Source organism: Peromyscus leucopus, chromosome 2 (genome assembly GCF_004664715.2).
Source record: "Peromyscus leucopus breed LL Stock chromosome 2, UCI_PerLeu_2.1, whole genome shotgun sequence".
Taxonomy (NCBI): domain Eukaryota; kingdom Metazoa; phylum Chordata; class Mammalia; order Rodentia; family Cricetidae; genus Peromyscus; species Peromyscus leucopus.
The window spans coordinates 72,004,992-72,021,823 of record NC_051064.1 but is presented as its reverse complement, the minus strand read 5'-3'; the positions used below and the strand labels follow the sequence as shown (position 1 = coordinate 72,021,823).

Genomic DNA, 16,832 nt, shown 5'->3' with positions numbered 1-16,832 from the left:
AGAAGCTAGGACAAGACAGAGCTTCAAGGACACAACCCCAGTGACACAACATCCACCTAGGCCCTACTTCCTTTTTCACCATGTCCCAATTGTGACATATCATTTTGAATACATCAAGGAATGAGTCCACTGATTAGGTCAGAGCCCTCAGGATCCCATCACTTTCCCAAAGCTCATCAACTGGCCACCATGTCCTCGTGAGGCTGTGCGAGACGTTTCATATTCAAACTATTAACAGTGCCCCATGCCTGGAAACTACGCACCCCACCATGATCCCAGGATGTGCCCCCCTACTGAGAAGAACACCACTTCATCCTAACAGTCTCACGCAAGCCCCAACACCCCAGAATCATCCCGGCTGGCACCAGGGGCTTTAGTTCCCTCGACCCATCTGAATGGTTCCTTCCTTCTCTGCAGCATTCCGTCATGTCCTAGCATTTACAGAACACCTGCCTCCCTGTGTGAGGATTTGGGGTGCCGGGAGGTGTTTTCACCAAATGTAGCCATGCCCCATGAACTCAGCTCCCCTCTGAGTGCAGCTGAGCTCCGCTGTCCCAAGAAAGTGCTTTCTAGCTGGCAAGTGGGGGAAGCTGCTGGTAGAGAGTTCTTCATTGTCTGAGCCCCAGACCCCTTTGGAGGCTGGCGGAGCCCGGCTCCCTTCTCAGGGTTGCAGCTTTAACTGTTTAGGAGTTTAGAGCAGAGGACAGCAAAGCGTTCAGTTGTTTGTTTGATGATATGCGGCTCTCAGAACATGGACACACAATGGTGATGGGGCGGCTCGCTTTCTCCTGGTAAGAAGGTGGAGCCCTGGGTCAGTAACCAGCATGGGTATAGCCAGCTGCTGTTGACATCTGAGTGACAGGAAAGATCCCTGGTGATGGCGGCTGCCTTCACTCCTGGCGGAAGGAGGCTCTGAGCCGGGCTCTCTGTCCCCATGTCCCCTTCAACACTTGTCCTAAGGGCTTCTCCTGACCTGGAGTTTGCGGGGCATGCTTTCTTGCTTTCCACTGTGTGGCATCCTTTTCCCAGGACAAGGGAGGGAGCCGCAGCCCACAGGGACAGGTATCATCAGCTCAGCAGCATCCCAGCTAGGTTGTAACAGGACTCTACCACCATGCCCTGCCCTGAGAGGTGACTGTGCCCTTCCCTCCCAGAGAGCTCTTGGCTCTCACGATCTGGGGTGATGGAATGGGGACTGTCCTCACAGATAGCCACAGTCAGCCCCAGTTCCCCAGCTTTGATCGAAAGAAACACTGTCCCAAGCAGTGCCAGGACTTCTGCCTCCCCGAATCATCTCACCATCCTCCACCTGTCCGGAGGTGACAAGCTCTTTTCAAACCAGCCCTGGCCATGCGGCCCCCTGCTTTTCTCTCTGTCTCTGGTTTTCCCATTGCTGAACTGTCTGGCCTTCCCCAACCCTGTCTTTTCTTTGGAGCCTCTCCTCACCCTTCCCCCTTATCCATACTTTTCCCTGTAAGGTCTCTTCTCTCCCTTTTTCTTCTTCAGTCATGCAGAAATCTAATGCTGCCCCCTACACACACACACACACACACACACACACACACACACACACACACACACACACACACACACTAAGCTTTTGTAATCTAGTGCCTCAGTTTCTCCATATACATAACGGGAAGTGGCCATCCACTTTCAGACCTTAGGTGCATTTTGCGATGGGGGAGGGGTGGGGAGTGGCCTGACCCTGGAGTAACAGGGCTGGGAGAACAAAGAGCTGAAAATAGCACTTTATGTAAGCCAGGAGCAGGAGGCAGAAACTGGGATGGCCTGGGGAGGAGCACTATTTTGCTGAGGTGGCTCTGGGCACCTGGACTTTGATGATATCCAATGCAGCCATGGCCTGTCCTCAGCACGGCACCCAGGTGGAAGGCAGCGCGAGGACACTTCCTGGTCATTCATTTCACTTTCCCTCTTCCCCTCCTCCATTGCTCCAAGTCAGAGGTGTGAGAATCTGGACCCTTGTTGTACCAACTCAAATGTAAGGGAGGGTCTGTTCTGCACCCCCACAGCCCTGAGGAGGCTGGAGACGATGGGACAGGAACTTCAATACCTGTAGGCTTGAACGGGAAGCACTCCACCCTGATGGGTGACTTTGGACCCTCTCTGAGCCTCAGGCTAGGCTGTAGAACTGAAGGGGAGTCAGCCCCAAAGGGCATGTGGAAAGCAGCAGGCTCTGGGGTTGGGATACCGTACCCAGGACATGCAGACACACTGTGGCCTTGGACCTCGATGCCTGCTCTTTTGGGTTCTGCTGGCACTGTCCTAGTTCTTGGCTGGGCTGGCTGCAGCTATTTCAGATGTACAAGGAACATGACTTGGGGACTTGGGCTCCAGAGTGTCTGGAGCCTGACTGCAGACGGAGCCTGGCTGCCCTGCACTGTGCTCCAACCAGCTGCCTGCTGTGTGCTCCACTTCATCCTCTTCCACCTGAAACACCTGGGCTTTGTCCAGTTCCAGGGTGGTGTGACACAGACCTGGCTTAGTTGCCCAAGTTACTACAGAGTGGCTGCCTTAGGGTTACTGTTGCTATGATGAAACATCATGACCAAAAACAAGTTGGGGAGGCGAGGGTTTAGTTGGCTTGTGTTTCCACATCCATAGCCCATCACTGAAGGAAGTCAGAACGGGAACTCAAACAGGGTAAGAACCTGGAGGCAGGAGCTGATGCAAAGGCCATGGAGGAGTGCTGCTTACTGGCTTGCTCAGCCTGCTTGCTTATAGAACCCAGGACCACCAGCCCAGGGATGGCACCACCCACAATGAACTGGGCCCTCCCCCATCAATCACTAATTTAAAAATTTCCCCAGAGGCTGGGCAGCGCTGGTGCATGCCTTTAATTCCAGCACTTGGAAGGCAGAGCCAGCCAGATCTCTGTGAGTTTGAGGTCAACCTGGTCTTCTACAGAGCAAGATCCAGGGCAGGCACCAAAACTACACAGAAAAACCCTGTCTCAAAAAACCAAAAAAAAAAAAAAAAAAAAAAAAAAAAAAAAAAAGCCCTACAGGCTTGCCTACAGCCCAATCTTATGGAGGCATTTTCTCAATTTCTCAATTGAGATTCCCTTCTCTCAGATGACTCTACCCTGTGTCAAGTTGACATGAAACTAGCCAGGACAATGCCATACATCCTTGGACCTGTCACATTCCTCTAGATCTGCAGGAGAGGTGACAGATGATGGCAGAGAGCCATGGTGCCTGCCTCAGGGCCATGGGAAAGTACATACAGCCTTACCCAGCAAGGCTGGGTAAGAGCCAGGCACCTAATTCTCACCTGGCCTTTCATGACCCTCAAACCTTCCCACCCTGCTCCTAAATCATGGTCAGTGTTTGCTGAATGACTGAATGATGCTCCAGGGTCCTAGTGCCCCAGAACAGGGCAGGTTTGCCCAATTCCAGCCAGCTGAGCCTCGCCCTGCTTCCCCAGCATCCTCTACAGCAGGTGACACTGGCCATGTGGGGCCCATGGCAGAAGCTTTTTTTGCCTTAGAGTGGACACCATGGGTTTCCTGAATTCTGCATCTGGGAAGGACCTGCACGGACAAACTGGCCTTGTCACTCACCTCAGCTAGGAGGGGTCTCTGATGCCCATCCACCAGAGATGATTCCAGAGAGCACTATGCTCGTGACAATCGGTAAGGGATTATGAGAAAGCTCCATGACCTTTCTCTCTGAGGAGCTCACCCTCAGGGACCACAGTATACTTACTTACTTGGTAGGCCTTTCACTTTGGGGCAGTTTGCAAGGCTTCCTGGATTTCTAATGAGGGAAACCTTCCAAGGTACAGTGTCAGGTCCTGTGGGAAGAGCCATTGAGGGTTTAGTGGATCCGCTGCATGACATGGTTGGCTAGCCAGTTTACATAGGCACACAGAGGCTTATGACTTGCCTGTTGTCACACAGCCATAAAAGGCAGAGCTGGATGTGAGCTCAAGAAAAACTCAGGGGTGAGCTACGAAGAGGACCCAGCGTCCTGTCCATATGTGGCTTCATCACCAGCCTTTACAAACACATGTCCTTTGTCACCCCAGAATACCTGAAGTTTCTGAAAAAGGAATCTATATACAGGAGGCTCTGCCTCGGGACCTTCTGTCTACAACTATGCCTCCCTCTTGTTCCAGCCGTCATTATTGGCCCCTACAAAGAACACAGCACCCTCCTCATCAACTCCCAGCATGCTCAGCCCTTGCTCCCAGCAGCTAAACCAAGCAATCCATTCACTCACATAGACTCATCCATTTATGTACCTGGTAGACCCAGCAGCCACGGTTCTGAGCACTGAAGTCTCAGTGGCCTCAGTCTTGTCCTAGGTTATACCCAGTAGGAAGAAGAGATAGCACGGCCACATGTGAACTGTGTACGGAAAAGTGAACCAGGTCAGGATAGATGGATGATGCTATCTGTGGTGCCCATGGCGACGGGGCCGGTCGGGGAGGCCCCAAGCAATGAGAACCAAAGGAAAGGTGGAAGTGAGTCATGGATGGTGCAGGTGGTAAGACAGCTAGTGCAAAGGCCCTGGGGCGGGTGTGATCGTACTGGAGAAGTGGCAAGAAAGGGCCAGGCTGTGGAGTCAGCGATGAGCTTGGGGCTTGGAATTCCTCCCAAGTGACATGTTAAGGCCCCAGGGCCTTGCTTGGACTAGGGGTGTCCATTACTTGATTTCTTTCCAAGGACTGTCTGTCTGCTGGGTAGGGAGCCGTGATGAGTGAGAGAAAAGGAAAATGGGACAAGGGGAGGGTGGGTTGCTCAGGTAGGCCCGTGCCGGAGGTGACCTGGAGCCAGTGGAGCGTGTGTGCAGCCCAACCAGGACAATGGCTAGTGAGAAGAGCGAGCCACACTTCCTACAGCGCTCCCGCTTGGCAGGAGGGGACATGAGCAAATGGAATCTTCTTCGTGGAAAGCAAACTTGACCTCGTCTCCGAGGCAACCCACTGCCCTCAGGCTCAAGTCCAAGCATGACCAAGAGCTGGCAGAAAATTCTCAAGCATCCTCTGTGTTCTTCCTTGTTTATGCGCACACAATGAAACATGGCTCACTGCTCACAGTCAGACCCAGTGTCCATCCCTAGCCCATCTAGGCAACTTTCCTTGGTCGCTGCTCTCCCAAGTGTACTGTATGCTGATAGCCATGTGATACCCTCTGAGATCTAAGCGCGCGCACACACACACACACACACACACACACACACACACACACACACACACATTCAGGCAGGATGATGCCTCACCTCCAGCCCTGGCTGCTGGGTCCAGAGCCTTGGGGACTGTTCATTCAGCACCGATGGCTCACTGGAGACTTGAGCCAGGTCTGGGTGCCTGCATCAGCCAGCGTTGTCCGTGGAAGCAACCCACAGGATTACTCTAAAACACAGGAAGAGGAGGTCTCATGAGGGCAACACTCGGGAGACCATAGGAAGTCCCAGGACTTCCGTCTACCAGCTAGAGGCCCAATATGGCTGTTTCATCCAGCTCAACTTGAGAAGCAGCAGTCCTGGTGTGGGAGGGTGGGTGAAGGGCTTGGTGAGACGCAGCACTGGGCTGGACTGGCCCGGACCTGGGTTCAACCCTAGCATTGCAGAAGGAAAAAGTAGACTATGAGGCGGGAGAAAGTGGGCATTGTAGCATGAATCTTAAAAGTTCTTATTAATTAAATCAAACCTGAGGCCAGTTGTTGGGGTGAAATGCTGGAAGGTCAGAGAGACAGAACAAGCCACAGCTAACCTCACCTGGCCAACTTCTCAGCTGATCTTGTTTCCTCAGACTGGAAGCCTCTGTGTCCTCACATCCGAATGGGTCTCAGCTAAACTGTGCTGCTAGAAGCCTGAAAGCTTAACAAGCCAAATGCTTAACCAGACAAATGCTTCTAGTTTCTGGTCCTCAGCGCCTTATATACCTTTCTGCTTTCTACCACCACTCCCTGGGATTAAAGGCGTGAGTCACTATGCTTGGCTGTATCCTTGAACACATGGATTTCTGCCTCTGGAATGCTAGGATTAAAGGCGTGTGCTACCACTGCCTATCCTAAGTATCTAGTGGCTTTTCTGTTCTCTGACCCCAGATAAGTTTATTAGGGTGCACAATATTTTGGGGAACACAATATCACCACAGGGCATCCCTTGACGTCCCCCTCCACTGTGGCGTTCCTCTGGGGCTGTGGTGAGTACTGAGGCTGCACGGCGGGAAGGATGATGTTTGTGGCTGATTTCTTCCAGAAACGTCCCCACCGACACAGAGAAATGACACCCACCAGCCATGCAGGCATCCCCTAATCTAGCCAGGTGAACACAGGGTGCAGTCTCATTGACAGTCTGGAGGCAGGAGGAGATGATGGGCTCCCGTAGCCCCCCTCCCCCCACCCCTAGAAGAGCTCACCTGGCTCGACCAGAGTCCAGGGAAAGCCTTCTGGCTTCATGAAGTCACTTAAGGGGGTGCTCGCTGGGGGTGGGAGTGAGGCTCTGGAAACATGGCTCGGGGTTCAGAGCACTGCTGTTCTTCCGGTGGACCTGAGTTGAGTTCACAGCACCCACACTGGGTGGTTTACAGCTGCCTGTAACCCCAGCTCTAGGGAATCAGATTCCCTCTTCAGGCCTCCCACATGCCCACCACACACACACACACACACACACACACACACACCACACACACACACACACAACACAATGTGGAGGAATTAAGGAAGAGGTGGATGTGTTGTAATATGGTATCCAGTTACACATTAGGTTACCCCTTGGGAGTTGAAGCCATGGAGCAGCACCTTTCCTCATACACACCTCATTTGCTATTGGCCTGTCGTGTGCCCCGCCCCACCCCCCAGCATTCTGTCACTGGATGTGGGGGTGCTAAAGCTGTGAAGCACAACACTTAAGCTCAATCTAAGACACCCCCCAGCATCTCCAGGTAGTTCAAGGAGGGTCTGAAAATGGTCAGGAGGTCCCAAAGAGAAATTGACTTCAGGGCTTGGAATGTAGCTCAACTGAGAAGAGTGCTTTGTGGGTGTGCGGAAAGACCTGAGTTTAGTGCCCAGCATCATGTACCCATATTGGCACATGCCTCTAATCCTAGCACTTGGGAGGTAGACAAAAGGAGAGTCAGTTCAAGGTCATTCTCAGCTACACTAGCAAATTTAAAATGAGGTCAGCATGGACTACATGACATCCTGCCTCAAAAATAATAATAAAGAAAATTTTACTTCAAAGTGTCTAACAGAAAAAGTCACTGCTCTGAGTGAGTAAGGTAAATATCCACAGAGTGGGGTCTGCCAGGTAACCTCAGCTGTTGGAAGGTGTCACACGGTCCTCCATTCTGTGCCCTGGAAAACAGATGGGCTCTCCTCTCAGCTCTTGCCCTGCTCAGCTTGTCTCTTGTCCATTTCCAGAACACGTTAGACCTGGAGGCAACCGGCGAGACCACCCAAGGCAGCGTTAACACACTCCCGGATGTGTCTGTGGTAAGGCCTGCTCCGTTCTTGGACTCCTGGGCTCTTCTTGGGGATAGCCACAGAAAGAGGACACAGGCGGGATGACAGAGTCTCTGCCGAGCGCCCACCGACCCAGCTGATGGCCTCGGTTCTAGTCTGACCTCCCTGCTGCCTGTGTGGCCTTGGGCGAGCTCCTTGGCCTCTCTGTGCCTGTGTTTTCCCATCTGGAACATGGAGCTGAAAATGGAGCTCCTTACTCATGGCTAGGGCCAGAGTGAGTCAAGTGATTCGGTCAGAGCATTGAGACGGTGTCGGCAGAGCTTTCCAGGCGTGGACCCTGGGCTAAGGAAAGGGAACTGGTGGCCGTGGTCCATTTCTCCTGCTCACCAGGCTCACTGCATCTCAGGCCCCTTGTCAACACGTCGTACACTCTGCTGCTCTCATCCCTGCCTCACCTGCTGGTGGGTGCACTATGCTCAGAGAGGCACCTTGCCCTGTCCGTGGCCACACAGTCCTGCAGCACGCACCCCCCCCCCCCCCCCCCCCCGCCTCCACCCTTCCCCCCACCTCTGCTCAGTCCAGATGGTTCCTGCAATGGAAATGCTTGTTTTGTGTTGCTGTCTTCTTTCCTCCTGCCTTAATTAAGTCTTGTCACTCGTTGATGAAGCCCCTGCCGAAGCCAAGAACTTCAATTCCCAAAGGAACCGAGTGGGTCCCCCAGAGACACCTGCCAAGATCCTGGCGCTCCTCGGCGGCCGTGATGTAGGGAGCCGTGTTTTCCCAGCCGGGCGAGCGATGACAGTTATTCAACAGCCAGTGTGGCCAGGGGAGTCTGAGGCGCAGGTGATCCACCAGTCCTACTGAGCCTGGTCCAGCGCTGTTTGCTGTCCCTCTCTGGCCACCATGGGCTCTGATTTCTACTCCTGTTGGGTCTTTTGGCAGGACGATGTCAAACCTCCTCCCTCAGAAGACCTGTTCGGGCAGTCAAGCCACCTCCTCCCCCACCACCACTGGTTCAAGATCAAGACCACCGACTTGGCCAGACACGGAAGCCAGGGAGGGAGGACCCTGCCCCTCTGTCCGCTGCTGCCCACTCAGGCATTGTCTTCTCAGCACCCCGGAATCGAAGCCCACCCGTGGGCACTGCGCCCGCCCCAGGGCCCTCCTCGGCAGCACAGGACTCGCCCTCCTCTCCCATTTACGCCTCCATCTCCCATGCCAACCCCAGGTCTAGGAAGCCGCTGGACACCCACCTGGCCCTGGTTAACCAGCACCCCATCGGCCCCTTCCCTCGGGTCCAGTCCCCACCACACCTCAAGAGCCCTCCTGCAGAGACCCCAGGGGCTGGGGCCTGCCTTCCGCCACCGTCCCCCGACCCGGCGGGTGCAAACCTATGCACGTTGCGCGCTGGTAGGGGCGTGCAGTCAGCGCGGCCTGATGTGAATGAAGTGCGGGCTCTGCCCCAGACACGCAGTGAGTATGGCTGCCCAGCTCTGTGACACAGGGGGGGGGGGTCTCTTCTGGTCCCCAGAGTCACTCTTCCTGTTGCGGCTGGTAGGCCCGGGTGCTGCAGAAGGGTCTGCCGGCCTACATGCGGTCTGGCTCAGGGTCAGCATGAAGATGGCCTGAAGCCAAGATCTGAGTTTGGATCCCACTTCTACCCTTGACTTTGTTGCACAGCTACCAAGAATGAGTGGCACCTTCTTCCCCTGGCAACGTGGAGTAGACGCTGCCAGGTCACTGGGTGGGGTTTACGTGGGGGTGGAGTTAGGGGTCTCCTACTCCTGCACCTTGGGTCCGTCTCACAGCCTCGTCTGGAAGACTGTTTGGGAAGTCAGGGCCGGCGTTGGTTGCTCCTGACCAACCAGTCTGGCAGAAAGAAGGTGCTGGGCCCCAGGGGTATGACAGTCCCAGTCACAGGACCTCTGGATGGTGTGTAGAAGCCAGAGTGCCGCACGAGGCCAGGCTGGGGCCCCCTGTCTTTTAAGGAATGCCCAATATGAAGAGGTGGAGGGAGCCCTGGCTGTCCAGCAGTTAGCTAGCCTCTGCTGCCATCGTGTGGCTGAAGTGCTACACAACACCCCACGAGGTAGCCGAGGAAAAAGGGCAGGCAGGGTCTGGGGACTTGAGGCCACAAGCAGAGATGCTGAACACTGTGACCCTGCCCTGGGGGACAACTGGCAGGTGAGAGAAGAGCAAGCAGGCCTCTGTAGAGATGCTGGGCAGGGGCTGGTGGGAGCCAGGAAAGACCGGAAGCCTTGCTTGCCCTCTTGCCCTTCACTCACGGAGTCCGGCCGCCAGCCCTGTGCCAGCATCCTTAGTCTCCATTTCCCAAGTGACGCGAAAGATGCAGTAGGCGGTGGCAGAGCCGGGTCCTGAGAGCAGGCTGCCCTCCACTGCTCCTCCCTGTGCACTAGTCTCTGTGATGACCGTACTATGTAGGCATCACTCTCCAGGGTTAGATCAAGGGGGCTCTGAGATGATGGATCACTCACCCAGGCTTGCACAGCTGGTCCTGGAGCATTCAGACACAACACACAGGATCCACAGCGCACTTTTTCTTTTCTTTTCTTTTCTTTTCTTTTTTTTTTTTTTTTTTTTTTTTTTTTTTTTTTTTTTTTTGAGACATGGTTTCTCTGTGTAGCTTTGGAGCCTTTCCTGGAACTCGCTCTGTAGACCAGGCTGGCTTTGAACTCACAGAGATCACCTGCCTCTGCCTCCCGAGTGCTGGGATTAAAGGAGTGCGCCACCACCGCCTGGCTCACAGTGCACATTCTTAAGCAAGAACCTTCAGCTCAGCGTTCAGTGGCCACACACAGAATGGAGCAGCTTTGCTGGCTAGAGAATGGGATATGTGTGCCTACCACTCAGTTCACATCAGGGTGGTCATGGGGGCAGGGTACAGGGCAGGGTGGTAGACCTTCCATGTTTTTCTTGTGTAACTATGACCTTTAAAAAAAAACTCTGCAGGTGGGCAGCTTAATCCAGCACTCGGACAGACAGTATCTCTGTGAGTCGAGCCACCTGGCTACAAGAGCTCCAAAATGCAAAGCTATCAGAAAACCCTCTCGAAAAAAAAAAAAAAAAAAAAAAAAAAAAAAAAAAAAAAATCTCCTAACTCAAATATCTATCATTAAAAATTGACATTATGTGAATTTAAATAACAAAAGCAACAGCCCATTTCTGTGAGCTGGGCTGGCCCATTAACCTCTATTTTCGTATTTATGCCAGTATTTCGTATTTATGGCAGAAGTCTTGGATGTAGTAGTGACTGTCAGGCCTGGCCCTGCTGGCAGATCAGGTGGTCAGATGGGGAGATTTCAGGGAATATCCCCGGCCCTCCAGTCCCTGTGTCCCATCATCTATCCCATCATCTTTCCCTTTCTCTTTGCATGGTGAGTTTCCATAGCCATCCAGTCCCCAGCTCCATCACCTCCCCCACCCCCAAGTGGCCCTCCATGACTGCTTCTGTTCCCTTGTCTGTCCCCAGCAGCCTCCACACTCTCTCAGCTCTCAGACAGCGGGCAGACTCTAAGTGAGGACAGTGGTGTGGATGCTGGGGAGACAGAGGCCAGCACCTCAGGCCGAGGCAGACAGACAGCATCCACCAAGAGCAAGAGTGGCAAGGAGCTGCCCCGGACGGAGAGGACCACAGAGGGTGCCAGTAAACCCGTGAGTTGGGGAGTGCACGTAGGATCCTGGTGGAGGATGGGAGGCCCTGGGAATCAGGAGACACTTAGCACGTGGGCCTTAGGAGGCGTTGCTGGAGTGATCCAGAGGGCCACTGTGCTAGCAATCTGGTAGTCCCTCTTTGCCCTGATCCTGGGTGGCAAGGGCTGGCAGCTGTTCTATACTCTAGTGTGGCATGGTAGCTGAGGTTGTCTTTAAGGTCAGGCCTGGGATTCAAGTCTCCACTCCACCAGGTAGTCTGGGCCTTGGGCATTATTAAAAAGCCAAAGACTTAGCTTCGTCTGTGTCATATGTGAGGCTCCCACTGGGCTCCCCTGAGAAGCATCAAGGCCGCCTTTCTCCCACCTGCAGCCAGGCCTCCTGGAGCCAACATCCACTCTAGTCCGTGTGAGGAAAAGTGCAGCCACACTGGGCATCGCATTGAGGGTGGTGCCAACACACGCCAGCCTCTGCCCAGGATTGTCACCATTCAGGTATGTCTTCACCGTTCCTCTGGTGGAAGTCCCCCTGTCTTAAAGAGCTCGTTCTCGGCACCCTCAGAACTTGCCTCCCAGAGGTGACACCAAACCTGAAGACAGACCCAGTGGCCCTCTCGAATGGCAAGCTCCTTGACGCGTAGGGCTGCCTGGGCAGGCTAGCAGGAACATGCCCACCCACCCCACCCCGATTCCATGCTGGCCCAGAACGTAGGAAGTTGCCTACTCTCGCTCTGCGGGGCCCAACTTTGCCAGAACTGCGGACTCGAGATTGGCAACATAGCTGCTTATCTTAGCCGGTGGTCAAAACCAGGTACCCATGTGACCCCTGCTTCTGTCTCCCTGTGCAGCGAGGAGGCTCCGCCCATAACTGCGGGCAGCTCAAGGTGGGCCACGTGATTCTGGAAGTGAACGGGCTGACGCTTCGGGGTAAGGAGCACAAAGAGGCTGCCCGAATCATCGCCGAGGCCTTCAAGACCAAGGAGAGAGACTACATCGACTTCCTGGTCACTGAGTTCAACGTGATGCTCTAGGGGTGGGGTCAAGGTCAAGACTACAGGACAGGGTCACAGGCAGACTCCCCCTCCTACCCTGACACATATACCCTGCCTGGTCCCCTGGCCCAGACTAGGAGAAAAAGAGAACCAGACAGGGCAAGCAAAGAGTCAGGTCCAAATCTGTGCGCCAGACACACAGTAGGAGCTCAGTAAAACTGCGTTAGCGAAGGGAAGGAAGGCAGAGCACCTTTCTCCGGGCCGGATGGGGGTGCTGCCACCCCCAGATGCCTAGCTCTTTGGCTATGAGGTCACAGGAGAGTTCACGGACTGCTCCCTGCCGGGGGACCTTCAGTGCCACAAATGAGCCGCCAGCACGCCTGTTCACACCAGTCGCACCCCCTTCCTCCTAGCTCAGTGTCCCTCGGGTATTTATTATTTATTTATTTCCTTTCCTGCGCTTCAGGGGACCCCAGGCCCCAGATCCCCTTTGCACCCCCAGCCTATCCCAGAGGCCTTGCAGGCAACCAGCAACGTGAGTGTATTTATATACAGAGCTTACGACTTTAATTTTTCAATAAAGAAATCTGAACGAGGTTGGTTGGGGGCCAGTGTGCTATGCCGTCGCCTGTGGGCAAGGGTTTGGATTGCTCAGTGTGTGGAGATGGGAGGAGGTGGGCACCCAGATTGTCACACACTATCAGCTGCATTCTGAACACCAGCTGGTCAGTTGGGGATAGGTGAGGGGGGGGGCACAGACGGCCTAGGGCTCACCTGCCTGTTGGAGGACCTGACTGAAGCTGTGAGGGTAGAATTCGCTTAAGTAGTGTGAAGTTAACATTCTTAAATTAGGGCACACAGGTAGGCCCCTGGATAGAATATGCTATGGGCAGAATGTTTAAAAACACACCGTGGGGCTGGGAAAATGGCTTAGTCAGTAAAGAAATTACCTTACAAGCATGAAGACCTGAGTTCAGTCCGTAGAACCAATATAAAAAGCCAGACACGGTAGCCTACATTTGTAATCCAAACACTGGGGAGGAAAAAAAACAGGGCGATGCTGGAGCTCACTGACCAGCCAGACTTGCCCCATCAGGAAGCCTCTGGTTAGTGAGAGACCGTGTCTCAAGGAATGACTCTTAGGAATAGCATCTGAGGTCTGGCTTCCACAAGCACACACCTGCACCACACAGGCATGCTTTAGCACATACATGAGCGCGCACGCACACACACACACACACACACACACACACACACACCCAGACTGGTCATCTTGTGCACAATTCAGGGAGCCAACTCTGTAACCCAGATTTATAGGAAAGTGACTCCTTAAGGAAGGACAAAGAGAGGACCACAGGGCACCTTCTACCTCCCAGAGGTCATCTTCCACTTCGCAGAGGGCACCTTCAGCCTCATCACACAGCGTCCTGGACGTGCAGAGACTGAGAGCTGTTTAGAGAACTGTTTCCACTTAGGGCCAGGGATGGATGCACCTCACTGTCTCTGTGGACAAGGCCCACAGCCAAGGTCGTGGAATCCTGGACTCTTCCTGCTCTCCCTCCTGACAGGGCCCATCTGCTCCAGCATCCAGGGGCAGTGGGGATTAGAATCAGACACAGGAGAGAGGGTCATGCGGGGAAGGCGGTAAAACTCGGCTTGGCCTTGTGCCCAAGGACCAGCCCAAGAGCCATTTCCTCCAGCCATTATGATGTCTGGGGGAAGAGCTGTGGCAAGCCCTTTACCAGAAGGTCCAGAGCTCTGTCTGAGGTCCGCAGGGGCCATCTGTCCCACGGTCTTGTACAAGATCCTGCTCTTGGGACGGGAGTGAGGTTCAGAGGTAAAGCATTTGTACTGCAAGGCCCTGGGTTCTAAATCTCTAGCAATGATTTAGCCTTAGGTCTCAGTGACCATCCTTTTCTTTCAAACCCAGGCAGACCACCAGAAGCCAAAGCCGTGGTTCTCCCAAGGCAGTTGGTACCCACCCAGTCCACTCAGCCCCTCTCAGGATCATGGCTACTCCTCCCTTTCCCTATAAGGTCTGTCACTTCTCTGAGGGAATAACCCCTGTCCAACTACAGAGGGCTTTGCCAGGCTCAGGGCGCCTGACACCAGACTTCAGTTCAATTCCTGAGGAAGTGTGGCAGGTGACTTGTGCCCAGGTTCTCCGCCTGTAAGATGCCCAGGTAGATTCAGTCACAGCCCTGCCCACAGTGATCAGATCCCCACACCTGGAGCCCAGAAATGCACAAGAAGTGCTAACAAGTCCAGTAGCCACATGGTGACAGCCACAGGCCTGCCCATGGGATTCTGTGTGACCGTAACACAAGAATGCCCTACCTCCTCCAGGCCAGATTCTCATGCTTTGTTCTGAATGCAGAGCTTCCAGGCTGTCGCTGGCTTGGCTGGGAGATCTTAGGCTGGTCACTGGGCGGCTGTTTGACCTGGAGGGCAGAGACCTTGTCCTGGCCCTAACTAACCAGCTCCCTACTTGGTGCAACCCCTTGAGGACAGAGCTCCACAGCCCCAAGTCTGATCCATGAAAGGGTAGGGCAAGGATGAGTTTCTGGTACAGCTGCTTCCAGAATTCCTGAGCCTGGCTCTGTTGGAGGGGTCCACTGGAGTGTTCCTAATGGGTTTTTACATTCCAAATTCCAAGGGAACTGCATTCACTCATTTTTGCAGTACTAGAGACTGAATTCAGGCCCAGACAACACCCCAGCTGAGCTATATCCCCAGTTCTTTAGACTTTTTGAGACAGTCTCTTTGTAGCCCAGGCTGGTCTTGAACATTCAATCCTGCCGCCTCAGCCTCTCCAGTGCCTGCAGCCAGGCCCGGTTTCCAGTGTAATTTAAACCTCCAAATTCCTTGGCAGTGAACGTAGGAAGATCGAGTTCAGACCCTCCGAAGCCTGAGCCCCAGGACAGACATCCATACTAGTGTCTTGGGAGGGATTCAGTAGGGGTGGGGTGGGGTGGAGGAGTCAGATGTCCACCTCAGTCATGTGTATGTGTTCCCTGACATCTTCTCTTGTGGTGTCAAGGATGAGGAGTGGATAGCTGGACAGTCTCCGAGGGGCTCATCCCTGCTGGGGAACCCTGACAGGTTCCGGCAGATGATGCACATTGCCAAGTCTCATTGTCCCTTCTGTTTCAGAACCTTTCAAGAGGGGACTTCCATGTTGCTCTGCTCTAAGGGTGCAGCTCACATTCTAATTTGCATTTCTGTCACTGTGATAAGCACCAAGACGGAAAACAACGTAGTGGGGGGGGGGATTTATTTCATCTCACAGGTTACAGCCCATCTTTAAGGGAATTCAGGGCAGGATGCTGATGCAGGGACCATTCTTACTGGCTTGCTTTACTACAACCAGGCTCACCTTCCTAGGGAAGGTGCTGCCCACAGTGGGCTAAGCCTCCCGCATCTATCATTAGTGGAGGCAATCTTATACAGACATGGCCACAAGCCAACATGAGGGAGGCGATTCTTCAAGCAAGGTTCCCTCTTCCCAGGTGACTCAAGGCTGTGTCAAATCGGCAATTAAAAACTAACCAGGTCAGCTCTCTTCCACGACGGTATGCACGCGGGCCTTTCCTACTCCGACATTTCCTGCCACAACTTGATGAGGAAGCCTAGCAGAGGGAGAGTTTTGGGTTCTTGCAATGTGGGCCTGCCCAAAGGAGTGCCAAGTTGGCCTGTGAACTACCTGCAGCTCTCTGTGGAAGAAAGTGAGGTGTGAGGTGAGGTGAGGTGGCCGGATGTAGGGCGCACAGACAGTCCATACTTCCTCACAGGGATGAGTCCATGCTTCCTCAGATTCTACTCCTTTTGCTCCTCAGCTGTGTAACCTTGGGCAAGCCAATTAACCTCTCTGAGCTGTTTGCCATCTTTACACGCAGAGCGCAATGCTGACATAATTTGGAGACTTCTGCCCAGTACACCCAAGTAGTCCTTTTGTGAAGCCAGCCAGTGCTGGAGTTGCCGCTGCTGTTGGCTGTGTGGGGAGCGTCCCGCAGTAAGACAATGGGAGCGCCATCTGCAGGGGGAGACACATCTGGCTGAAACACAGCGGCAGTGGGGCCGGTGTTAAATAGATTAATGTCTTGGTGGGGCTGACGCTATGTGTCCGTTTGCACCCCTCTGCGCTCCCAGAAGCAGCGGTGTTGAATTCGAAATTTTGCTGTTCTGCACCGGCAAAGTAGCAAACAGAACCGGAGCAGGGGCCCAGGCCAGTCTGACACTCCACATCGCCACCGTTCGAGGTGGCTTTGGTGGAAGACATTATTTCTACCTCGTCCCTCTCTGGCTTACATTTCCAGGTCCTTCTTTCTGGCCTCGGGGCCAGAAGACGGGTAGTAACCCCGCCTACCTCACAGCAGCCTAACACCGCACAAGGAGCGCACAATTTATCACTACAGTTATTAAACGGCACGTCTCCCTCTTCAAACCTGGTGACTCCTTCCTCACGGTGTCTCCATTGATCCCACACACAGATACCGCCCTCTCCGGGCCTCAGTTTCCCCTTCTGCGTCAGGGCAGGCTCGCACAGGAAGATGCAGCCCGGTAGAGCTGAGATTTCAGCCTATTTAGCCTGAGACTCTGGTCCGCCGACCGCCAAAGTCGGGGCGGGGCGAAGCCTCCGGCCTCTCTACGATTGGTGGATCTCGCAGAAGCTCCGTCCCCGGGAGCCTGCCCCTCTGCCGTCTCGGGCGGGCTGCGGGCATCATGCAAAGCAGCCGC

General features: G+C 54.1%; 1 protein-coding gene across 1 annotated transcript in view; it reads left to right on the top strand.

Moving 5' to 3' along the window:
* Positions 1-12,691, top strand: part of Whrn (whirlin) — an 87,912-nt gene extending 75,221 nt beyond the window's left edge. The window contains 7 exon segments of the mRNA XM_028892646.2: positions 7,394-7,465; positions 8,378-8,416; positions 8,419-8,908; positions 10,926-11,107; positions 11,477-11,540; positions 11,543-11,598; positions 11,952-12,691. Coding sequence (XP_028748479.1) covers positions 7,394-7,465; positions 8,378-8,416; positions 8,419-8,908; positions 10,926-11,107; positions 11,477-11,540; positions 11,543-11,598; positions 11,952-12,134 — 1,086 coding nt within the window. The 3' untranslated portion in view covers positions 12,135-12,691.
* The last annotated feature ends 4,141 nt before the right edge of the window (positions 12,692-16,832 follow it).